Here is a 26,878-nt window from a genome sequence, read left to right as displayed (position 1 = left end):
TAATGCATGATTTGTTGAGGCATCCTGCAATACTGTTCCGGACTGTCGGCCCCGGATTGATCACTCCCCATGAGTGATCACTTTCGGTTTCGCTACACGTGGAGCCCGACAGTCTAGCAGAGCATCAGAAGCGATCGGACAGGCTTCCAATGCTCTGCTTGTGTGCTGAGTGCCTCGATGGGTCGAGGCACTCAGTATCTTTTAAAATAATATATTTGTTATTAATATTATAAGCCCCATATAGATCCCCACCCCCATGAGGCTTCAAAGATGGTGATGCCCAATGCATCATGGGGCTTCTGGGGGTGTCCCTAGCCTGATTTATCATAGGGGCAGGCTAGGGTCATCCAATCTGAGCTTGCTCTATAATTTATTTTTTAATAATAAAATATCCCTTTTGTCTAATCATGTCAATATTTGTAAATATTGACTCTGATCAGTGTGGATCTCCCTCCCTCTCCTCACTTGCGTTTTTGTGGGAGAGAGAGATCTGTGTTTAGGAGAGAGAGATTTATTTAACATATTTGTTAAAAATTGTGAGACCCAAAGGCTCTTTTCAGAGCCAATAACCCCTAGCTTGCCACAAATCATTGGCAGTAGCACAGCTGCACTTTTTTGCTGTCGGTGCATTTTTTTAGGGGTTAATTTTTTTTAGTAATTTTTTGTGAGACCCAAAGGCTATTTTCAAAACCATTTAGTTAATTTAATGTTACAGATAATATATAGTGCTGAGTAGGCGTATGCCATCCTTGCATCAGAGTTAGACGCCTCTATGTCTGACTCAGAATCTAATTTTGACCCTGCCATATGCTCAGATACATCATTAGAGATAGTCTTAACTGATAGTGATGTATCTGTGGCTGCTAGCCCCCCCTACTAGCTCCCCTGCCAGAAGGAGACGTGTTGCTGACATTGCCGCTGAAGAGTGGGTAGCACCTCATCACCAGAGGCCAGATATTCCACCCTTCACAGAAAATCCTGGCATCAATATGGATGATGCAAGATTTAGCCCCCAACAGTTTCTGGAGGTGTTTATGGGCGATGATGTATTGGGAAACATTGTCGCCCAAACTAATTTATATGCCCATCAGTTCTGTGCTGCAAAGCCTGACTCATATTTGGCAAAGCAGCAATGGGCTCCCATCGATGTGCCAGAATTTAAAAAATTCTGGGCATTGACTATGCTGATGGGCATCATAAAGAAACCTTACATTCACTCCTACTGGAGCAGTAGCCCCATCTGCTCTACCCTAATTTTCTCCCAGAGTATGTCGAGGAAGAGGTATGAAATGATTTTACATTTCATGCACTTCAGCGACAACAGCCTGCCCCCCCCCTAGGGAGCATCCCCAGATTGACAGGCTGTATAAAATCCGCGCCCTGATTACCAACTTTGCTGCCAGGTTTGCAGAGGCTTATACACCTGGAAGGAATATATGAGTGGATAAATCCATCATGAAGTGTAAGGGAATGCTGGGATTCAAGCAGTATATTCTTTCCAAGCGCTCCAGGAATGGGGTAAAGGTGTGAAAATTGAAAAAATTACCACCATACACTTTCTCCAAATTTCTTGGCTAAAACGGTTGCATCAAAGCACACCATATATGGGGTGTCAACATTTCAAATATATATACTTTCATGGCAATAAATAAAACTGGGGTATGCGATAGGCCCCAAACTAAAGATAGGCCTATCAGAAGAAATACTCTCACTTTTAACTAAAATTACAAGTCATAAAATTGCAACAGAATATTCCCAAAATCCTGGCAAACCTGTGCATGGGGGGCATGGGTGTAATCAGGGGGTCTTGCAGTAAAAAACCTGGAGTGTTTTATTGCAATAACTTAAAACAGGCTATCCTAAATAACAGTCAAAAAGCAATGTGTGTGTAAAAATAAAAATGGAAAAATTACCACCATACACTTTCTCTAATTTTTTGGGCTAAAACAGCTGCATCAAAGGCATCAAAACACCCCATATACAATACATAGGGTCTCAACTTCTGAAATATATGCAAATTCATGGCGCGCAAATAAATTGGGGTATGTAAATAGGCCCCCCCAAAAGAAGACAGTCAAAGAAGATATGTTAAACTTGAAAAAATCACAAACACATGTTAGAGGTTTGGCATTGCAAACCCCAAACAACCCAACAAACCTATGCATAGGTGGTATCACTGTACTCAGGAGATCTTGCTGAACAAATATTGGGGTGTTCTTTAGCAGTAACACATAAAAGGTACTGAGAATCCATGACTGAAGTACAATCTGTGTGAAAAATAACACACAAAAAATGACTACCCAAAAGTTTGACAAAGACTGGTGGTTGAATTAGTGCATGGAAAGTGTTAAAATACCAGCATTTCAAATAACCTAGGGTGTCTACTTTTTAAAAATATATGGTTTGATGGGGGTAAATTACATTTGCCGGCTTCAGAAATGTCCCAAATAGGACATGGGTGCATGATGACAGATGTGAAAATTCCAAGTTGGAAAACTGGAATGTCCCCCCTAAAAACAGAATTTATGCTTACCTGATAAATTACTTTCTCCAACGGTGTGTCCGGTCCACGGCGTCATCCTTACTTGTGGGAATATCTCTTCCCCAACAGGAAATGGCAAAGAGTCCCAGCAAAGCTGGCCATATAGTCCCTCCTAGGCTCCGCCCACCCCAGTCATTCGACCGACGGACAGGAGGAAAAATATAGGAGAAACCATATGGTACCGTGGTGACTGTAGTTAGAGAAAATAATTCATCAGACCTGATTAAAAAAACAGGGCAGGCCGTGGACCGGACACACCGTTGGAGAAAGTAATTTATCAGGTAAGCATAAATTCTGTTTTCTCCAACATTGGTGTGTCCGGTCCACGGCGTCATCCTTACTTGTGGGAACCAATACCAAAGCTTTAGGACACGGATGAAGGGAGGGAGCAAATCAGGTTACCTAGACGGAAGGCACCACGGCTTGCAAAACCTTTCTCCCAAAAATAGCCTCCGAAGAAGCGAAAGTATCAAATTTGTAAAATTTGGCAAAAGTGTGCAGTGAAGACCAAGTTGCTGCCTTACATATCTGATCAACAGAAGCCTCATTCTTGAAGGCCCATGTGGAAGCCACAGCCCTAGTGGAGTGAGCTGTGATTCTTTCAGGAGGCTGCCGTCCGGCAGTCTCGTAAGCCAATCGGATGATGCTTTTAAGCCAAAAGGAAAGAGAGGTAGAAGTCGCTTTTTGACCTCTCCTTTTACCAGAATAGACGACAAACAGAGAAGATGTTTGTCTGAAATCTTTTGTAGCTTCTAAATAGAATTTTAGAGCACGGACTACGTCCAAATTGTGTAACAAACGTTCCTTCCTTGAAACTGGATTCGGACACAAAGAAGGTACAACTATCTCCTGGTTAATATTCTTGTTAGAAACAACCTTTGGAAGAAAACCAGGCTTAGTACGTAAAACCACCTTATCTGCATGGAACACCAGATAGGGCGGAGAACACTGCAGAGCAGATAACTCTGAAACTCTTCTAGCAGAAGAAATAGCAACCAAAAATAAAACTTTCCAAGATAACAACTTAATATCTATGGAATGTAGAGGTTCAAACGGAACCCCTTGAAGAACTGAAAGAACAAGATTTACAGACCTTTGACTCCTCCCTGGAGTTTAAACAGGCTTGATCCTAACCAGAGCCTGAACAAAAGCTTGAACATCTGGCATAGCTGCCAGTCGTTTGTGTAGTAAGACAGATAAAGCAGAAATCTGTCCCTTTAGAGAACTCGCAGATAATCCTTTATCCAAACCTTCTTGCAGAAAGGAAAGAATCTTAGAAATTTTTATCTTATTCCATGGGAATCCCTTGGATTCACACCAGCAGATATATCTTTTCCATATTTTATGGTAAATCTTTCTAGTTACCGGTTTTCTGGCCTGAACCAGAGTATCTATCACAGAATCTGAAAACCCACGCTTTGATAGAATCAAGCGTTCAATCTCCAAGCCGTCAGCTGGAGGGAGACTAGATTTGGATGTTCGAATGGACCCTGAACAAGAAGGTCCTGTCTCAAAGGTAGCTTCCATGGTGGAACCGATGACATATTCACCAGGTCTGCATACCAAGTCCTGCGTGGCCACGCAGGAGCTATCAAGATCACCAAGGCCCTCTCCTGTTTGATCCTGGCTACCAGCCTGGGAATGAGAGGAAACGGTGGGAACACATAAGCTAGGTTGAAGGTCCAAGGCGCTACTAGTGCATCCACTAGAGTCGCCTTGGGATCCCTGGATCTGGACCCGTAGCAAGGAACCTTGAAGTTTTGACGAGACGCCATCAGATCCATGTCTGGAATGCCCCATAATTATCTGACGACTCAGATAATCCGCTTCCCAGTTTTCCACACCTGGGATGTGGATCGCAGATAGATGGCAGGAGTGATTCTCCGCCCATTGTATTATTTTGGTCACTTCTTTCATCGCCAGGGAACTCCTTGTTCCCCCCTGATGATTGATATACGCAACAGTCATGTTGTCTGATTGGAATCTTATGAATCTGGCCTTTGCAAGCTGAGGCCAAGCCCTGAGAGCATTGAATATCGCTCTTAGTTCCAGAATGTTTATCGGGAGAAGAGACTCTTCCCGAGACCATAGTCCCTGAGCTTTCAGGGATTCCCAGACCGCACCCCAGCCTACTAGACTGGCGTCGGTCGTGACAATGACCCACTCTGGTCTGCGGAAGCTCATTCCCTGGGAAAGTTGGTCCAGGGATATCCATCAACGGAGTGAATCTCTGGTCTTGTGATCTACTTGAATCACTGGAGACAAGTCTGTATAGTCCCCATTCCACTGTTTCAGCATGCACAGTTGTAATGGTCTTAGATGAATTCGTGCAAAAGGAACTATGTCCATTGCTGCAACCATCAACCCTACTACTTCCATGCACTGAGCTATGGAAGGACGTTGAACAGAATGAAGAACTTGACAAGCGCTTAGAAGTTTTGACTTTCTGACATCTGTCAGAAAAATCCTCATTTCTAAGGAATCTATTATTGTTCCCAAGAAGGGAACTCTTGTTGACAGAGACAGAGAACTTTTTTCTATGTTCACCTTCCATCCGTGAGATCTGAGAAAGGCCAGAACTATGTCTGTATGAGCCTTTGCTTTTGAAAGGGACGACGCTTGTATTAGAATGTCGTCCAAGTATGGTACTACTGCAATGCCCCTCGGTCTTAGAACCGCTAGAAGGGACCCGAGTACCTTTGTGAAAATCCTTGGAGCAGTGGCTAATCCGAATGGGAGGGCCACAAACTGGTAATGTTTGTCCAGAAAGGCGAACCTTAGGAACTGATGATGTTCTTTGTGGATAGGAATATGTAGGTACGCATCCTTTAGATCCACGGTAGTCATAAATTGACCGTCCTGGATAGTGGGTAGAATCGTTCGAATGGTTTCCATTTTGAACGATGGTACCCTGAGAAATTTGTTTAGGATCTTTAAATCCAGAATTGGTCTGAAGGTTCCCTCTTTTTTGGGAACTACGAACAGATTTGAGTAAAATCCCATTCCTTGTTCCGTCATTGGAACTGGGTGTATCACTCCCATCTTTAACAGGTCTTCTACACAATGTAAGAACGCCTGTCTCTTTATTTGGTTTGAGGATAAGTGAGACATGTGGAACCTTCCCCTTGGGGGTAGTTCCTTGAATTCCAGAAGATAACCCTGAGAAACTATTTCTAGCGTCAAGGGATCCTGAACATCTCTTGCCCAAGCCTGAGCAAAGAGAGAGAGTCTGCCCCCCACTAGATCCGGTCCCGGATCGGGGGCTACTCCTTCATGCTGTTTTGTTAGCGGTAGTAGGCTTCTTGGTCTGCTTACCCTTGTTCCAGCCTTGCATCGGTTTCCAGGCTGGTTTGGACTGTGAGACATTACCCTCTTGCTTAGAGGATGCAGAATTAGACGCCGGTCCGTTCCTGAAATTACGAAAGGAACGAAAATTAGACTTATTCTTGGCCTTGAAAGGCCTATCTTGTGGGAGGGCGTGGCCCTTTCCCCCAGTGATGTCTGAGATAATCTCTTTCAATTCTGGTCCAAAGAGAGTTTTACCCTTGAAGGGGATGTTAAGCAATTTTGTCTTGGATGATACATCCGCTGACCAAGACTTTAGCCAAAGCGCTCTGCGCGCCACAATTGCAAACCCTGAATTTTTCGCCGCTAATCTAGCCAATTGCAAAGCGGCATCTAAAATAAAAGAGTTAGCCAACTTAAGTGCGTGAACTCTGTCCATAACCTCCTCATATGGAGTCTCTCTACTGAGCGACTTTTCTAGTTCCTCGAACCAGAACCACGCTGCTGTAGTGACAGGAACAATGCACGAAATGGGTTGTAGAAGGTAACCTTGCTGTACAAAAATCTTTTTAAGCAAACCTTCCAATTTTTTATCCATAGGATCTTTGAAAGCACAACTATCCTCGATAGGAATAGTAGTGCGCTTGTTTAGAGTGGAAACTGCCCCCTCGACCTTAGGAACTGTCTGCCATAAGTCCTTTCTGGGGTCGACCATAGGAAATAATTTCTTAAATATAGGAGGGGGAACAAAAGGTATGCCAGGCTTCTCCCACTCCTTATTCACTATGTCCGCCACCCGCTTGGGTATAGGAAAAGCGTTGGGGTGCACCGGAACCTCTAGGAACTTGTCCATCTTGCATAATTTTTCTGGAATGACCAAGTTGTCACAATCATCCAGAGTAGATAACACCTCCTTAAGCAGTGCGCGGAGATGTTCTAATTTAAACTTAAATGTCACAACATCAGGTTCAGCCTGTTGAGAAATTTTCCCTGAATCTGAAATTTCCCCATCTGACAAAATCTCCCTCATGGCCCCTTCAGATTGGTGTGAGGGTATGACAGAACAATTATCATCAGCGCCCTCCTGCTCTTCAGTGTTTAAAACAGAGCAATCGCGCTTTCTCTGATATGCAGGCATTTTGGATAAAATATTTGCTATGGAGTTATTCATTACAGCCGTCAATTGTTGCATGGTAATAAGCATTGGCGCGCTAGAAGTACTAGGGGCCTCCTGCGTGGGCAAAACTGGTGTAGACACAGAAGGAGATGATGTAGAACCATGTCTACTCCCTTCATCTGAGGAATCATCTTGGGCAATTTCATTATCTGTGGCAGTACTGTCCTTACTTTGTTTGGACACTATGGCACAATTATCACACAATTTTGAAGGGGGAGACACATTGGCTTTCATACATATAGAACATAGCTTATCTGAAGGCACAGACATGTTAAACAGGCTTAAACTTGTCAATAAAGCACAAAAACCGTTTTAAAACAAAACCGTTACTGTCTCTTTAAATTTTAAACAGAGCACACTTTATTACTGAATATGTGAAAAAATATGAAGGAATTGTTCAAAATTTACCAAAATTTCACCACAGTGTCTTAAAGCATTAAAAGTATTGCACACCAATTTTCAGAGCTTTAACCCTTAAAATAACCGGAGCCGGTTACAGATTTAACCCCTATACAGTCCCAGCTACAGCCTTTGCTGTGACTTTACCAAGCCCAGAGGGGAATACGATACCAAATGACGCCTTCTAGGAACTTTTCCAACTACTGTCAGGTCCTCACACATGCATCTGCATGTCTTGCTCTCAAAAACAACTGCGCAGTAATGGCGCGAAAATGAGGCTCAGCCTACAACTGGGAAGGCCTGACTGGAAAAGGTGTCTAACATAGTGCCTGACGTTAAAAAACGTTCCCCAAGTTTATAAGTGTGAATTATCAGCATAAACATGTATAAAATGTCCAAATAAAGCAATCGATTTAGCCCATAAAAGTGTCTACCAGTTTTATAGCCCATATTAAGCCCTTTATTCTGTTTGAGACTAAGAAAATGGCTTACCGGCCCCCATGAGGGGAAATGACAGCCTTCCAGCATTACACAGTCTTGTTAGAAATATGGCTAGTCATACCTTAAGCAGAAAAGTTTGCTGTTTCCCCCAACTGAAGTTACTTCATCTCAACAGTCCTATGTGGAAACAGCAATCGATTTTAGTTACTGTCTGCTAAAATCATCTTCCTCTCACAAACAGAAATCTTCATCTTTTTCTGTTTCAGAGTAAATAGTACCTACCAGCACTATTTTAAAATAACAAACTCTTGATAGTAGAATAAAAAACTACAACTAAACACCACATACTCTTAACCATCTCCGTGGAGATGTTGCCTGTGCAACGGCAAAGAGAATGACTGGGGTGGGCAGAGCCTAGGAGGGACTATATGGCCAGCTTTGCTGGGACTCTTTGCCATTTCCTGTTGGGGAAGAGATATTCCCACAAGTAAGGATGACGCCGTGGACCGGACACACCAATGTTGGAGAAAATAAAGCCTTTTAGCCTCCAGAGAACCCGACACACCTATACATGGGTGGTATCACTGTACTCAGGAGATGTTGCTGAACACATATTGGGGTGTTATTTGGCAGTAACCCTTAACTGTTTTTTTTTGTTTGTTTTTTTTAAAACTTTGGCATAGATTGGTGGTTAAATGGCTGCATGAAAAGAGTCAAAATGTCCCAAGTTTAATACCTTAGGGTGTCTTATTTTAAAAAAATATATACATGTGAAGGATTATTCAAGGATTACTGACAGATATCAGTGTTCCACTGTAACCATCGCTAATTTTGGGGGGGGGGGGGGAAATGGTTTGGAAATAAAGTGCACTTATTGCCCTATAACTTGCAAAAAAAAAAAGCACAGAACATGTAAAAATTGTGTATTTCTAAACTCAGGACAAAATTTAGAAACTATTTAGCATGGGTGTGTTTTGGTGGTTGTAGATGTGTACATTTTTCATAATTTTTTTATAGTAAATTATAAGATATGATGAAAATAATGGTATCTTTAGAAAGTCAATTTAATAGCGAGAAAAACGGTATATAATATGTGTGGGTACAGTAAATGAGCAAGAGGAAAATTACAGCTAAACACAAACACCGCAGAAATGTAAAGATAGCCCTGGTCCCAAACGGTCAGAAAACTGAAAAGTGCTATGGTCACTAAGGGCCTAATTTGAATGTGCTTACCACTGTGATTTTGTCACCTAATTGTAAATATTGGGCACTACATGTAGATAGAATTATAATGGAGGCAATAGGCTAGATTACAAGTGGTGCACTATTTAGCGCTCCTGCTCGATCGCCAATTTTACTAAAAATTAACTTTTTGCGCGCATCGGGTAGCGCTTGTAATACAAGTAGAAAGTAAAAAGTTTGCTTGCGTCGAGTTTTCACTTGTGCATAAAGAGTTGGAATTCAGATATCGTGACCATGTTAACATAGTCTTCCCATAGACTTCATTGGAATGTGAAATAGTTATAGTACATACACAGTTAAACACTAAATATGAATATTGCATAAATATGATTTTTCATGTTTTCAGTTACTTGACTGCAAAGGGCTCCAATGCACTTCTATATAAGTCTATATATGTATAGATATATGTGTTTAGATGTGTATATATGTCTGTAAATACACATATAAATACATATGTACACATATATACATGTGTGTATATACACACGTATATGTATGCATCCCGATGTTAAAGTCCTTTGCACCCTTTGTTTTCTAACACTTGAGACCTCATATCTTTGAGCCCTTATAACCTTTTATTAAGATCTACTTTATTATAACCTTTTATTAAAATCTACTTTAGTATCCATTAAGCACTTATTTGTATCTATATCTACAGGGAGTGCAGAATTATTAGGCAAATTAGTATTTTGACCACATCATCCTCTTTATGCATGTTGTCTTACTCCAAGCTGTATAGGCTCGAAAGCCTACTACCAATTAAGCATATTAGGTGATGTGCATCTCTGTAATGAGAAGGGGTGTGGTCTAATGACATCAACACCCTATATCAGGTGTGCATAATTATTAGGCAACTTCCTTTCCTTTGGCAAAATGGGTCAAAAGAAGGACTTGACAGGCTCAGAAAAGTCAAAAATAGTGAGATATCTTGCAGAGGGATGCAGCACTCTTAAAATTGCAAAGCTTCTGAAGCGTGATCATCGAACAATCAAGCGTTTCATTCAAAATAGTCAACAGGGTCACAAGAAGCGTGTGGAAAAACCAAGGCGCAAAATAACTGCCCATGAACTGAGAAAAGTCAAGCGTGCAGCTGCCAAGATGCCACTTGCCACCAGTTTGGCCATATTTCAGAGCTGCAACATCACTGGAGTGCCCAAAAGCACAAGGTGTGCAATACTCAGAGACATGGCCAAGGTAAGAAAGGCTAAAAGACGACCACCACTGAACAAGACACACAAGCTGAAACGTCAAGACTGGGCCAAGAAATATCTCAAGACTGATTTTTCTAAGGTTTTATGGACTGATGAAATGAGAGTGAGTCTTGATGGGCCAGATGGATGGGCCCGTGGCTGGATTGGTAAAGGGCAGAGAGCTCCAGTCCGACTCAGATGCCAGCAAGGTGGAGGTGGAGTACTGGTTTGGGCTGGTATCATCAAAGATGAGCTTATGGGGCCTTTTCGGGTTGATGATGGAGTCAAGCTCAACTCCCAGTCCTACTGCCAGTTTCTGGAAGACACCTTCTTCAAGCAGTGGTACAGGAAGAAGTCTGCATCCTTCAAGAAAAACATGATTTTCATGCAGGACAATGCTCCATCACACGCGTCCAAGTACTCCACAGCGTGGCTGGCAAGAAAGGGTATAAAAGAAGAAAATCTAATGACATGGCCTCCTTGTTCACCTGATCTGAACCCCATTGAGAACCTGTGGTCCATCATCAAATGTGAGATTTACAAGGAGGGAAAACAGTACACCTCTCTGAACAGTGTCTGGGAGGCTGTGGTTGCTGCTGCACGCAATGTTGATGGTGAACAGATCAAAACACTGACAGAATCCATGGATGGCAGGCTTTTGAGTGTCCTTGCAAAGAAAGGTGGCTATATTGGTCACTGATTTGTTTTTGTTTTGTTTTTGAATGTCAGAAATGTATATTTGTGAATGTTGAGATGTTATATTGGTTTCACTGGTAAAAATAAATAATTGAAATGGGTATATATTTGTTTTTTGTTAAGTTGCCTAATAATTATGCACAGTAATAGTCACCTGCACACACAGATATCCCCCTAAAATAGCTAAAACTAAAAACAAACTAAAAACTACTTCCAAAAATATTCAGCTTTGATATTAATGAGTTTTTTTGGGTTCATTGAGAACATGGTTGTTGTTCAATAATAAAATTAATCCTCAAAAATACAACTTGCCTAATAATTCTGCACTCCCTGTATATAGTGTGATCTATTGGATTATACCTGGCTGTTTTGTAATAGGACAGTATGATGTGCTATTGAATGTGACATTTGCTTTGGTCCTGTATAGTTTTTATAACGGTTGGATAATATAGTCACTTTTAGCTTATCTTTTGTGCGCCCCCTAGTAGTTGACACAAGCCTTTGTGTATCAACAGAACACTAACCATAAAAATGTTAACAAAATGCAAATTATAAATGAGATTATGTAAAAACAACAACCTGCAATCAGATAAAAACTACCAATGGTCATGCAATCAGATAGTACTGCAATTAAAGGGACATGAAACACAAAATTGTCTTTCACAGTGGAGATAGAGCATATTCTTTTAAACAATTTTCCTTCAATTATAAAATGTGCTTTCTTCTCTTGGTATCCTTTGTTGAAAGACATAAAGTAAACTCAGGAGCAGCAATGCACTACTGGGAGCTAGGTGCCGATTTGTGGTTGCCCATATACGCCGCACCATATGTGTTCAGTTAAATCCCATTAGTGCATTGCTGCTCCTTCAACAAAAGATACCATTAGAATGAAGCAAATTTGATAAGTAAACTAGATAATTGTTTAAAAATGTATGTTCAATCTGAATTATGAAAGAAAAATATTGAGTTTCATGTCCCTTTAAATGTCTAAAAATGTACCATGAAGTCACAACAGCAATGTGTAACAATCTGAAAACACACCACGGCTGGACAAAAGTATTTTATTTATTTAATAATTATTTTTCACTGTCTGTAGAATTTCACAAACATAAATTAATTTTAGAGACAGGTGGAATATTAAGAATTGAGAGAAGGGTTTAATATACAGATATATGTAAAACTATATCACGGGGAAAAAAACATAATTTATGCTTACCTGATAAATTTATTTCTCTTGTAGTGTATCCAGTCCACAGATCATCCATTACTTGTGGGATATTCTCCTTCCCAACAGGAAGTTGCAAGAGGATCACCCAAAGCAGAGCTGCTATATAGCTCCTCCCCCAGATGTCATATCCAGTCATTCGACCGAAAACAATCAGAGAAAGGAGAAACCATAGGGTGCAGTGGTGACTGTAGTTTAATTAAAATTTAGACCTGCCTTAAAAGGACAGGGCGGGCCGTGGACTGGATACACTACAAGAGAAATAAATTTATCAGGTAAGCATAAATGATGTTTTCTCTTGTTAAGTGTATCCGGTCCACGGATCATCCATTACTTGTGGGATACCAATACCAAAGCTAAAGTACACAGATGATGGGAGGGACAAGGCAGGATTAAGCGGAAGGAACCACTGCCTGAAGAACCTTTCTCCCAAAAACAGCCTCCGAAAAAGCAAAAGTATCAAATTTGTAACATTTGGAAAAGGTGTGAAGCGAAGACCAAGTCGCGGCCTTGCAAATCTGTTCAACAGAGGCCTCATTTTTAAAGGCCCAGGTGGAAGCCACAGCTCTAGTAGAATGAGCTGTAATCCTTTCAGGGGGCTGCTGTCCAGCAGTCTCATAAACTAGGCGTATTACGCTCCGAAGCCAAAAGGAAAGAGAGGTTGCCGAAGCTTTTTGACCTCTCCTCTGTCCAGAGTAAACGACAAACAGGGAAGATGTTTGACGAAAATCCTTAGTAGCTTGTAAGTAAAACTTCAAGGCACGGACTACGTCCAGATTATGTAAAAGACGTTCCTTCTTTGAAGAAGGATTAGGACACAATGATGGAACAACAATCTCTTGATTGATATTCTTGTTAGAAACCACCTTAGGTAAAAACCCAGGTTTGGTACGCAGAACTACCTTATCTGCATGAAAAATCAGATAAGGAGAATCACATTGTAAGGCAGATAGCTCAGAGACTCTCCGAGCCGAGGAAATAGCCATCAAAAACAGAACTTTCCAAGATAAAAGTTTAATATCAATGGAATGAAGGGGTTCAAACGGAACTCCTTGAAGAACCTTAAGAACCAAGTTTAAGCTCCACGGGGGAGCAACAGGTTTAAACACTGGCTTAATTCTAAACAAAGCCTGGCAAAATGCCTGGACGTCTGGAACCTCTGCCAGATGCTTGTGCAAAGGAATAGACAGAGCAGAAATCTGTCCCTATAAGGAACTAGCTGATAATCCTTTGTCCAAGCCCTCTTGGAGAAAGGACAATATTCTAGGAATCCTAACCTTACTCCATGAGTAATTCTTGGATTCACACCAATAAAGATATTTACTCCATATCTTGTGGTAGATTTTCGTGCCTGTATTAAAGTATCAATGACTGACTCGGAGAAGCCACGCTTTGATAGAATCAAGTGTTCAATCTCCATGCAGTCAGTCTCAGAGAAATTAGATTTGGATGATTGAAAGGACCTTGTATCAGAAGGTCCTGTCTTAGAGGCAGAGTCCATGGTGGAAAGGATGACATGTCCACTAGGTCTGCATACCAAGTCCTGCATGGCCACGCAGGCGCTATCAGAATCACTGATGCTCTCTCCTGTTTGATTTTGGCAATCAGTCGAGGGAGCAGAGGAAACGGTGGAAACACATAAGCCAGGTTGAAGAACCAAGTCGCTGCTAGAGCATCTATCAGCGTCGCTTCTGGGTCCCTGGACCTGGATCCGTAACAAGGAAGCTTGGCGTTCTGGCGAGACGCCATGAGATCCAACTCTGGTTTGCCCCAACGATGAATCAATTGAGCAAACACCTCCGGATGGAGTTCCCACTCCCCCGGATGGAAAGTCTGACGACTTAGAAAATCCGCCTCCCAGTTCTCCACGCCTGGGATATGGATTGCTGACAGGTGGCAAGAGTGGTACTCTTCCCAGCGAATTATTTTTGAGACTTCTAACATCGCTATGGAACTCCTGGTTCCCCCTTGATGGTTGATGTAAGCCACAGTCGTGATGTTGTCCGACTGAAATCTGATGAACCTCAGTGTTGCTAACTGAGGCCAAGCCAGAAGAGCATTGAATATCGCTCTTAACTCCAGAATATTTATTGGAAGGAGTTTCTCCTCCTGAGTCCACGATCCCTGTGCCTTCAGGGAGTTCCAGACTGCACCCCAACCTAGAAGGCTGGCATCTGTTGTTACAACTGTCCAATCTGGCCTGCGAAAGGTCATACCCTTGGACAGGTGTACCCGAGACAACCACCAGAGAAGAGAATCTCTGGTCTCTTGATCCAGATTTAGCAGAGGGGACAAATCTGTCTAATCCCCATTCCACTGACTCAGCATGCATAATTGCAGGGGTCTGAGATGAAGGCGCGCAAATGGCACTATGTCCATTGCCGCTACCATTAAGTCGATTACCTCCATACACTGAGCTACCGAAGGGCGCGGAATGGAGTGAAGAACACGGCAAGCATTTAGAAGTTTTGATAACCTGGACTCCGTCAGGTAAATTTTCATTTCTACAGAATCTATAAGAGTCCCTAAGAAGGAGACTCTTGTGAGTGGGGATATAGAACTCTTTTCCTCGTTCACTTTCCACCCGTGCGACCTCAGGAATGCCAGAACTATCTCTGTATGAGACTTGGCAACTTGAAAGCTTGACGCCTGTATCAGGATGTCGTCTAGATACGGAGCCACCGCTATGCCTCGCGGTCTTAGAACCGCCAGAAGTGAGCCCAGAACCTTTGTAAAGATTCTCGGGGCTGTAGCCAACCCGAAGGGAAGAGCTACAAATTGGTAATGCCTGTCTAGAAAGGCAAACCTTAGAAACCGATGATGATCTCTGTGAATCGGTATGTGAAGGTAGGCATCCTTTAAGTCCACTGTGGTCATGTACTGACCTTCTTGGATCATGGGTAGGATGGTCCGAATAGTTTCCATTTTGAAAGATGGAACTCTGAGGAATTTGTTTAAGATCTTTAGATCCAAAATTGGTCTGAAGGTTTCCTCTTTTTTGGGAACCACAAACAGATTTGAATAAAAACCCTGTCCTTGTTCCGTCCGCGGAACTGGATGGATCACTCCCATAACTAGGAGGTCTTGCACACAGCGTAGGAATGCCTCTTTCTTTATCTGATTTGCAGATAGCCTTGAAAGACGAAATCACCCTTGTGGAGGGGAAGCTTTGAAGTCCAGAAGATATCCCTGAGATATGATTTCCAACGCCCAGGGATCCTGAACATCTCTTGCCCACGCCTGGGCGAAGAGAGAAAGTCTGCCCCCTACTAGATCCGTGGCCGGATAGGGGGCTGTTCCTTCATGCTGTCTTAGAGGCAGCAGCAGGCTTTCTGGCCTGCTTGCCTTTGTTCCAGGACTGGTTAGGTGTCCAGGCCTGCTTAGATTGAGCAAAAGTTCCCTCTTGTTTTGAAGCGGAGGAAGTTGATGCTGCACCTGCCTTGAAATTTCGAAAGGCACGAAAAATAGACTTTTTGGCCTTTGCTTTGGCCCTGTCCTGAGGAAGGGTGTGACCCTTACCTCCAGTAATGTCAGCAATAATTTCCTTCAAATCAGGCCCGAATAAGGTCTGCCCCTTGAAAGGAATGTTGAGTAATTTAGACTTCGAAGTCACGTCAGCTGACCAGGATTTAAGCCATAGCGCCCTACGCGCTTGGATGGCGAATCTGGAATTCTTAGCCGTTAGTTTAGTCAAATGAACAATGGCATCAGAAACAAATGAGTTAGCTAGCTTAAGTGTTCTAAGCTTGTCAATAATTTCAGTCAATGGAGCTGTATGGATGGCCTCTTCCAGGGCCTCAAACCAGAATGCCGCCGCGGCCGTGACAGGCGCAATGCATGCAAGGGGCTGTAAAATAAAACCTTGTTGAATAAACATTTTCTTAAGGTAACCCTCCAATTTTTTATCCATTGGATCTGAAAAAGCACAACTGTCCTCAACCGGGATAGTAGTACGCTTTGCTAAAGTAGAAACTGCTCCCTCCACCTTAGGGACCGTCTGCCATAAGTCCCGTGTAGTGGCGTCTATTGGAAACATTTTTCTAAATATAGGAGGTGGGGAAAAAGGCACACCCGGTCTATCCCACTCCTTGCTAATAATTTCTGTAAGCCTTTTAGGTATAGGAAAAACATCAGTACACACCGGCACCGCATAGTATTTATCCAGCCTACACAATTTCTCTGGTACTGCAACTGTGTTACAGTCATTCAGAGCAGCTAATACCTCCCCAAGCAACACACAGAGGTTCTCAAGCTTAAATTTAAAATTAGAAATCTCTGAATCAGGTTTCCCCCGAATCAGAGATGTCACCCACAGACTGAAGCTCTCCGTCCTCATGATCTGCATATTGTGACGCAGTATCAGACATGGCCCTTACAGCATCTGCGCGCTCTGTATCAGGCAACCTGGATAATACCTCTGACAGGGTATTATTCATAATTGCAGCCATGTCCTGCAAGGTAATCTCTATGGGCGTCCCTGATGTAATTGGCGCCATATTAGCGTGCATCCCCTGAGCGGGAGGCGAAGGGTCTGACACGTCGGGAGAGTTAGTCGGCATAACTTCCCCCTCGTCAGAATCTTCTGGTGATATTTCTTTTACATTTAAAGACTGATCTTTACTGTTTAAGGTGAAATCAATACATTTAGTACACATTCTCCTATGGGGCTCCACCATGGCTTTCAAACATAATGAACAAGTAGTTTCCTCTGTGTCAGACATGTTTAAACAGACTAGCAAGCTTGGAAAACACTTTAATCAAGTTTACAAGCAATATAAAAAACGTTACTGCACCTTTAAGAAACACAAATTTTGTCAAAATTTGAAATAACAGTGAAAAAAGGCAGTTACACTAACAAAATTTTTACAGTGTATGTAACAAGTTAGCAGAGCATTGCACCCACTTGCAAATGGATGATTAACCCCTTAATACCCAAAACGGAATAATAAATGACAAAAACGTTTTTTTCAAACAGTCACAACAACTGCCACAGCACTACTGTGGCTTTTTACCTCCCTCAAAAACGACTTTGAAGCCTTTTGAGCCCTCCAGAGATGTCCTGGATCATGCAGGAAGAAGCTGGATGTCTGTGTCTGTAATTTTTGCTGTGCAAAAAAACGGCAAAATAGGCCCCTCCCACTCATATTACAACAGTGGAAAGCCTAAGGAAACTGTTTCTAGGTAAAATTCAAGCCAGCCATGTGGAAAAAAAACTAGGCCCCAATAAGTTTTATCACCAAATACATATAAAAACGATTAAAATTACATTTTTATAAGAGTATGTATCTCTATTAATAAGCCTGATAACAGTCGCTCTCACTGCATTTAAGGCTTTACTTACATTAGTTCGGTATCAGCAGCATTTTCTAGCAAATTCCATCCCTAGAAAAATATTTTAACTACACATACCTTATTGCAGGAAAACCTGCACGCCATTCCCTCTCTGAAGTTACCTCACTCCTCAGAATATGTGAGAACAGCCATGGATCTTAGTTACTTCTGCTAAGATCATAGAAAACGCAGGCAGATTCTTCTTCTAAATACTGCCTGAGATAAACAGTACACTCCGGCACCATTTAAAAATAACAAACTTTTGATTGAAGAATAAACTAAATATAAAACACCACACTGCTCTTACGACCTCCATCTTGGTTGAGGCTTGCAAGAGAATGACTGGATATGACAGCTGGGGGAGGAGCTATATAGCAGCTCTGCTGTGGGTGATCCTCTTGCAACTTCCTGTTGGGAAGGAGAATATCCCACAAGTAATGGATGATCCGTGGACTGGATACACTTAACAAGAGAAAAAACATCTCATTTTCCTCACTCAACTTTCATTCTTGTTATATTGTTTTAGCAGCACTAAACTCATTAAATTGTAAAAAGTGTATTTTACTTTTTACAATTTAATAATAAACAGATAAAATAAACTTCAAATATATTAAAGGTAAGTCAAAATGAAAGTTACATGATTTAGATACAGCATGTAATTTAAAAGCAACATTAAAATTTAGTTTTATTATTTAACATGTTTCTCTCTCTTGGCATTTTTTGTTGAAACGTAGCTCCTTTCCACGACAACATAACTAGGTAGGCTTATGAGCGTGCACCGATCCAGAGCACTATATGGCAGCAGTATTTGCAACAATGTCAGTAACGTAGTACATTGTTGTAAACAACACCGCCATATGCAACTTAAAAGAGCAGTAAAGTCAAAATTAAACTTTCATGATTCAGCCACAGCATATAAACTTAGGCAACTTTCCAATTTACTTATACGATCAAATGTGCTTCTTTCTTGTAGTACCCTTTGTTGAAGAGTAAACGTGGGAAGGGTTAAGAACAGAAGTGCACTAGCGTGAGCTGGCTGAACAGATTGGGTGAGTTAATGACAGGAAGCATATATGTGCAGCCACCAATCGCCTAGTAGTAATGCATCACTGCCCCTGAGAAGTGGGGGTTCTAGAACTTTAAATTGGGGGTTACTAACAAAGGTGGTGAAAAAGTAGAAGGACACAACACACATAATATACGGAGCAGCTTAGCAGAGCATGAGCTGCCCTTCATAGCTCAACAGGGGTGCTACACTAGCCACACCCCCTAGCACCCACATACAACCAACTCTGCTCCTGAGCCTTCCTAGATATGCTTTTCAGCAAAGGAAACTAAGTGAAAAAAGCTAATTTAATAACAGAAGATGGAAAGTTGTTTAAATTTGTCGTGCTCTGTCTGAATCATAAAAGTGAAAAAACTAAGAGCTAAAATACAAAAATAAGAATACTGGGAGCCATGGCTTCTTAACTCAAAGGCTATTATGCAGCCCTGGTTTAAATTGGAGATTGTATAATCATGTTGAGGACTCCTGAAAAATATTAATAGTTCATGGCCAAATAAAAAAAAAAAAAAGAGCCATACTTTAAAGATCAAATTGTCTTGAATTCTCATGAACAGATACAGGATATTTAAGTAGCATTATGAAACAGCAAGTGAGCATAGAGAACATAACACACCACAGACTGGAATACGTTCTTGAATTCCAGGTGAATGCAGTTTTGACTTTAAAAATAAATGTGCGTTTTTGGCCCTGAAAAAGTATATTTGCTGCAACATTAGAACATAATATAGTAGTGTAATTATACGGAGTCCTTACCGAGCCAATGCCATCCATAAGGGTTAGTAATGAAGCCACCACTCGCTTCTCCACTTCATTCTGAGCACCTTCCCTTTTTGGGCACAGAGCATCCAATTCATCAATAAATATAATAGACGGACATCTAAGAAACACACAAGAAAGGATAGAATATGTATATATAGAACTCTAAAAAACACAAATTAACCTTAGGACATAGTCACTGATTAGAAACCTTACCGTAGGGATGCTTCTGCAAATATCTGCCGAAGTCTTGCTTCTGACTCCCCATAATACCTGCAAGGTAAATATACAGCACTCACAATTAAAGGGACATGAAACACACATTTAGTTGTTCATGGTTTAGATAGAGCATACAACGTTAAACAAGTTTCCAATGTAATTCTAATATAAAATTTGTTTAATCCTCTTGGTATTCCTTGTTGAAGGAGCAGCATTTCACTACTGGGACCAAGCTGACACATTGAGTGAGCCAATGACAAGAGGCATGTATATGCAGTCACCAATCAGCAGCTATATCCCAGTAGTACATAACTGCTCCTGCCCCTACCTAGGTAAGATTTTCAGCAAAGGATAGTAAGAAAAGTAAGTAAATCAGATAAGAGAGGTAATTGGAAAGTTTAAAATGGTATGCTCTTTCTGAATCGTAAAAAAATCATATTGATTTCACTATCATTTTAAAAGCAGCATTGTTAAAATTCTTAAAACGTGAATAATATAATTCTATTTAAAAAATAAAGCTATACAGGTACCAATGTTTTCTTAAAGCTTACAGTAAGTTGTTTTTTTATATACTGGCATTAGATGTACTCATTTATTTCTTTATAAGTGCTGACAGGGCGTTTTCTAGGTGGGATATCATATTGTACCAGACATTCCTTCCTTGAAGGCTTCTGCAGAAATATTTACTGTTACACTGCAGCCTCTCGCCATTTACCTTTAAGTAATATGAAGATTAAATTACTTTTCCATACAATGAAGTGCGACTGACTGACAACACCACATCAGAGCTAGGGAAGGTTGGATACAATTCAGTGCTGGCTCCACACAACATTAAACAAGACAAAAGCTTGTCCTGAATTCAAGTATAACTATCCTATTCCTAGCTCCGCAGGTCATGAACTAATATGACTTAAAATGATGTGTAAAGCACTGTCATTTATGTATAAAAACAAATATATTTATATATATTATTAATGACAATACCACTGCTACTACGAACAATTCTATAATTATTATTATTGGTATTATTATTATTATTATTATTAATTCAGGTAGAAAACCCTTTAGCCAAACTTCATTTGCATCAGTAAAGTGGAACAGCTTGGAGAGGGGATAGGACCAGGTGTAAACACCAATATCATATGTCATTTAGACAGTATTTACATGTCAGAATTCAGCTTATTCATTCAATCTAAAGAGGTAGTTTTATAGCATTTTAATACTTTTGTATGCAGAGAACCATCAGAAAGATAGCACAGTACTGTAATCACAAAGGTAATAGTGGTGATTAGGATTTGCATTTTAGTGCACTAAAAAAAAACAAAGTGGATGTGAAGATTGTGACTTACTGGTAGGGAAATTGTTGATTTTTAATTTTCTTTAATTTATTTATTTTTTTAAATATAAAAGAAAACGTCTTGATTTCTAAATAATTCTGGATTTTGGAATTCCTGATTGGTGGATTTGTTCCTAACTATACACTTATTAGTAGTAGCAGTAGTATAATTATTAATAATAATCATCATAATAATAAATAAAGTCAATAAAGTCAAAAGGCTTAGTAGCAATTGAAGAAATAGGCATAATGCACCTCTAAATTGTGGATGTGTTTGCTGCTTTTCTTTTTCAAACTTCATATTCATTGAAAACTAGTAAAACATCAAATGACAGTTATAGATACAGTGGGTATTGAAATAATCACCCCCTTGAAAAGAATAATTTTGTTGTTTTGCAGCCTGAAATAAAGACACACAGTTTTTGTTTATCCAGTTGTAATTACTCAGTGCAACTTAAAACATCCAAGTGAAAGATATAACACCAACATGTCAGGCAAAAATAAAGACAATTCAAAAACAGAATCACTAAGTTGGAAAAAGTATCAATCCCTCCTAAAATTATTTGTAAACTCAATCAGGTGTAGCTAATCACCTTCTCAACGGCACACACAAAGCCATTTGACCTTCAACTGTGTTCGGCTGTGGGCATATTGATTAGCTCAGCATGAAAAGAGCTTTCCTTGAGCATCTTAGTCCCTGGTAGTGCAACTAAAGCAAACAAACTATAGGTGACAAGGCACTGTCAAAAGATCTCCGGGATATGTTGTGGACAGGTACAAGTCAGGAGATGAATACAAGAAAGTATCAAAGGCATTATCAATGCCTAGAAGCACAGTGAAGTATATTATTAAGAAGTGGAAGGTATTTGGTTCAACACAGACCCTCTGTGGATCAGGACGTCACTCCAAACTGGATGAAAGAGCCAGGAGGAAACTGGTCAGAGAGGCTACCAAGAGGCCCACAGCAACACTGAAGAAGTTGCAGGAATTTATGACAAAAAGTGGTCATTGTGTGCATGTGACAACAATATCACAAATTCTCCACAATGTGGCTTGAATGGGAGGGTTGCAAGAAAAAAAGCCACTCCTCAGTGGCCACATGCAGTCATGACTGAGTTTTGCCATAACACACCTAGGAGATTCTGAGGCCACATGGAAAAAGGTGTTATGGTCAGAGGAGACTAAAATGTAATTATTTGGCCTCAACATTAAACGATATGTCTGGAGGAAATACAATACAGCTCACCATCCAAAAAACACCATACCTACAGTAAAGCATGGAGGTGGTAATATCCTGTTATGGGGGTATTTCTCTGAAGCAGACACTGGAGCACTTATCATAGAAGGAATAATGGATGGGGCAAAATACCGTCCAATTCTTGAGGAAAATCTGCTGCCCTCTGAAGTTGTCAATGGGAAGAAGGTTTACCTTCCAACATGACAATGACCCAAAGTACACAGCAAAAATGACCACACAGTGGTTGAAGGAGAAAAACATAATTTATGCTTACCTGATAAATTTATTTCTCTTGTAGTGTATTCAGTCCACGGATCATCCATTACTTATGGGATATATTCCCTTCCCAACAGGAAGTTGCAAGAGGATCACCCAAAGCAGAGCTGCTATATAGCTCCTCCCCTCCACGTCATATCCAGTCATTCGACCGAAACAAGACAAGAAAGGAGAAACCATAGGGAGCAGTGGTGACTGGAGTTCAAATTAAAATTTAGATCTGCCTTAAAAAAGACAGGGCGGGCCGTGGACTGAATACACTACAAGAGAAATAAATTTATCAGGTAAGCATAAATTATGTTTTCTCTTGTTAAGTGTATTCAGTCCACGGATCATCCATTACTTATGGGATACCAATACCAAAGCTAAAGTACACGGATGATGGGAGGGACAAGGCAGGAACTTAAACGGAAGGAACCACTGCCTGTAGAACCTTTCTCCCAAAAACAGCCTCCGAAGAAGCAAAAGTGTAAAATTTGTAAAATTTTGAAAAAGTATGAAGCGAAGACCAAGTTGCAGCCTTGCAAATCTGTTCAACAGAGGCCTCATTCTTAAAGGCCCAAGTGGAAGCCACAGCTCTAGTGGAATGAGCTGTAATTCTTTCAGGGGGCTGCTGTCCAGCAGTCTCATAGGCTAAACGTATTATGCTACGAAGCCAAAAAGAGAGAGAGGTTGCCGAAGCTTTTTGACCTCTCCTCTGTCCAGAGTACACGACAAACAGGGAAGAAGTTTGACGAAAATCTTGCCTGTAAATAGAACTTCAGGGCACGGACTACGTCCAGATTATGCAAAAGTCGTTCCTTCTTTGAAGAAGGATTAGGACATAATGATGGAACAACAATCTCCTGATTGATATTCCTGTTAGAAACCACCTTAGGTAAAAACCCAGGTTTAGTACGCAGAACTACCTTATCTGAATGGAAAATCAGATAAGGAGAATCACAATGTAAGGCTGATAACTCAGAGACTCTTCGGGCCGAGGAAATAGCCATCAAAAACAGAACTTTCCAAGATAAAAGCTTAATATCAATGGAATGAAGGGGTTCAAACGGAACTCCTTGAAGAACTTTAAGAACCAAGTTTAAGCTCCACGGAGGAGCAACAGTCTTAAACACAGGCTTAATCCTAGCTAAAGCCTGACAAAAGGCCTGGACGTCTGGAACTTCTGCCAGACATTTGTGTAAAAGAATAGACAGAGCAGAAATCTGTCCCTTTAACGAACTAGCAGATAAGCCCTTTTCTAAACCCTCTTGTAGAAAAGACAATATCCTAGGAATCCTAACCTTACTCCATGAGTAACTCTTGGATTCGCACCAATATAGATATTTCCGCCATATTTTATGGTAAATTTTTCTGGTAACAGGTTTCCGAGCCTGTATTAAGGTATCAATAACCGACTCCAAGAAGCCACGCTTTGATAGGATCAAGCGTTCAATCTCCATGCAGTCAGCCTCAGAGAAATTAGATTTGGATGATGGAAAGGACCCTGAATGAGAAGGTCCTGCCTCAGAGGCAGAGACCATGGTGGACAGGACGACATGTCCACTAGGTCTGCATACCAGGTCCTGCGTGGCCACGCAGGTGCTATCAGAATCACCGATGCTCTCTCTTGTCTGATCTTGGCAATCAGGCGAGGTAGCAGCGGAAATGGTGGAAACACATAAGCCATGTTGAAAACCCAAGGGGCTGCTAGAGCATCTATCAGCGCCGCTCCCGGGTCCCTGGACCTGGATCCGTAACAAGGAAGCTTGGCGTTCTGGCGAGACGCCATGAGATCCAGTTCTGGTTTGCCCCAACGATGAATCAGTTGAGCGAAGACCTCCGGATGAAGTTCCCACTCCCCCGGATGAAAAGTCTGGCGACTTAGAAAGTCCGCCTCCCAGTTCTCCACGCCTGGGATGTAGATCGCTGACAGGTGGCAAGAGTGAGACTCTGCCCAGCGAATTATCTTTGAGACTTCTAACATCGCTAGGGAACTCCTGGTTCCCCCTTGATGGTTGATGTAAGCCACAGTCGTGATGTTGTCCGACTGAAATCTGATGAACCTCAGTGTTGCTAACTGAGGCCAAGCTAGAAGAGCATTGAATATTGCTCTCAACTCCAGAATATTTATTGGGAGGAGTTTCTCCTCCAGAGTTCATAATCCCTGAGCCTTCAGGGAGTTCCAGACTGCGCCCCAAACTAGAAGGCTGGCATCTGTTGTTACAATCGTCCAATCTGGCCTGCGAAAGGTCATCCCCTTGGACAGATGGACCCGAGAAAGCCACCAGAGAAGAGAATCTCTGGTCTCTTGATCCAGATTTAGTAGAGGGGACAAATCTGAGTAATCCCCATTCCACTGACTTAGCATGCATAATTGCAGTGGTCTGAGATGCAGGCGCGCAAATGGTACTATGTCCATTGCCGCTACCATTAAGCCGATTACTTCCATGCACTGAGCTACTGACGGGCGTGGAATGGAATGAAGGACACGGCAAGCATTCAGAAGCTTTGATAACCTGGACTCCGTCAGGTAAATCTTCATCTCTATAGAATCTATAAGAGTCCCCAGGAAGGGAACTCTTGTGAGTGGTAATAGAGAACTCTTTTCCACGTTCACCTTCCACCCATGCGACCTCAGAAATGCCAGAACTATCTCTGTATGAGACATGGCAATTTGAAAACTTGACGCTTGTATCAAAATGTCGTCTAGGTACGGAGCCACCGCTATGCCTCGCGGTCTTAGCACCGCCAGAAGTGAGCCCAGAACCTTTGTAAAAATTCTCGGGCCGTAGCTAACCCGAAGGGAAGAGCTACAAACTGGTAATGTCTGTCTAGAAAGGCAAATCTTAGATAATGATCTTTGTGAATCGGTATGTGAAGGTAGGCATCTAAGTCCACTGTGGTCATGTATTGACCCTCTTGGATCATGGGTAGGATGGTTCGAATAGTTTCCATTTTGAATGATGGAACTCTTAGGAATTTGTTTAAGATTTTTAGGTCCAAGATTGGTCTGAAGGTTCCCTCCTTCTTGGGAACCACAAACAGATTTGAGTAAAAACCTTGCCCTTGTTCCGTCCGCGGAACTGGGTGGATCACCCACATTACTAAGAGGTCTTGTACACAGCGTAGGAATGCCTCTTTCTTTATTTGGTTTGCTGATAACCTTGAAAGATGAAATCTCCCTTGTGGAGGAGAAGCTTTGAAGTCCAGAAGATATCCCTGAGATATGATCTCTAACGCCCAGGGATCCTGGACATCTCTTGCCCAAGCCTGGGCGAAGAGAGAAAGTCTGCCCCCCACTAGATCCGTTTCCGGATAGGGGGCCCTCTCTTCATGCTGTCTTATGGGCAGAAGTAGGTTTTCTGGCCTGCTTGCCCTTGTTCCAGGACTGGTTAGCTTTCCAGCCCTGTCTGTAACGAGCAACAGTTCCTTCCTGTTTTGGAGCGGAGGAAGTTGATGCTGCTCCTGCCTTGAAGTTACGAAAGGCACGAAAATTAGACTGTTTGGCCTTTGGTTTGGCCTTGTCCTGAGGAAGAGTATGACCCTTACCTCCAGTAATGTCAGCAATAATTTCTTTCAAGCCGGGCCCGAATAAGGTCTGCCCTTTGAAAGGAATATTAAGCAATTTAGATTTAGAAGTCACGTCAGCTGACCAGGATTTAAGCCATAGCGCTCTGCGCGCCTGGATGGCGAATCCGGAGTTCTTAGCCGTTAGTTTGGTTAAATGTACCACGGCATCAGAAACAAATGCGTTAGCTAGCTTAAGAGCTTTAAGCTTGTCCATAATCTCATCCAATGGAGCTGTGCGAATGGCCTCTTCCAGACACTCAAACCAGAATGCCGAAGCAGCAGTGACAGGCGCAATGCATGCAAGGGGCTGTAAGATAAAACCTTGTTGAACAAACTTTTTCTTAAGGTAACCTTCTAATTTTTTATCCATTGGATCCGAAAAAGCACAACTATCCTCCACCGGGATAGTGGTACGTTTAGCTAAAGTAGAAACTGCTCCCTCCACCTTAGGGACTGTCTGCCATAAGTCTCGTGTGGTGGCGTCTATTGGAAACATTTTCCTAAATATCGGAGGAGGGGAAAAGGGCACACCGGGTCTATCCCACTCCTTGCTAATAATCTCTGTAAGCCTTTTAGGTATAGGAAAAACGTCAGTACACACCGGCACCGCATAGTATCTATCCAGCCTACATAATTTCTCTGGAATTGCAACCGTGTTACAATCATTCAAACAAGCACAAAATGAATGCCATATGGATAAAAAAGCATCACTTTTTTAAACTTTTTGAAAGTAGGGGAAAATGGTACACAAAACAAAAATACAAAACATTAAAACAGGGTTCAATATCACACTTGTTGAGTCTGATTTTTTCACACGGAGGTTCTCAAGCTTAAATTTAAAATTAGAAATCTCTGAATCCGGTCTCCCTGGATCAGATCCGTCACCCACAGAATGAAGCTCTCCGTCC

At 41.6% G+C, this 26,878-nt stretch overlaps 1 protein-coding gene across 1 annotated transcript in view; it reads right to left on the bottom strand.

The window, feature by feature from the left end:
• SPATA5 (spermatogenesis associated 5) overlaps positions 1-26,878 on the bottom strand; it is a 1,265,813-nt gene that overhangs the window by 1,189,180 nt on the left and 49,755 nt on the right. The window contains exons 7-8 of the mRNA XM_053703628.1: positions 19,567-19,623; positions 19,348-19,471 (exon numbers count right to left, since the gene is read on the bottom strand). Coding sequence (XP_053559603.1) covers positions 19,348-19,471; positions 19,567-19,623 — 181 coding nt within the window. The remainder of the gene's footprint in view (positions 1-19,347; positions 19,472-19,566; positions 19,624-26,878) is intronic.

The sequence above is a fragment of the Bombina bombina genome, chromosome 2, assembly GCF_027579735.1.
Source record: "Bombina bombina isolate aBomBom1 chromosome 2, aBomBom1.pri, whole genome shotgun sequence".
Taxonomy (NCBI): Eukaryota; Metazoa; Chordata; class Amphibia; order Anura; family Bombinatoridae; genus Bombina; species Bombina bombina.
The sequence above is the reverse complement of the archived record's forward strand: the minus strand, read 5'-3'. Positions and strand labels throughout refer to the sequence as shown.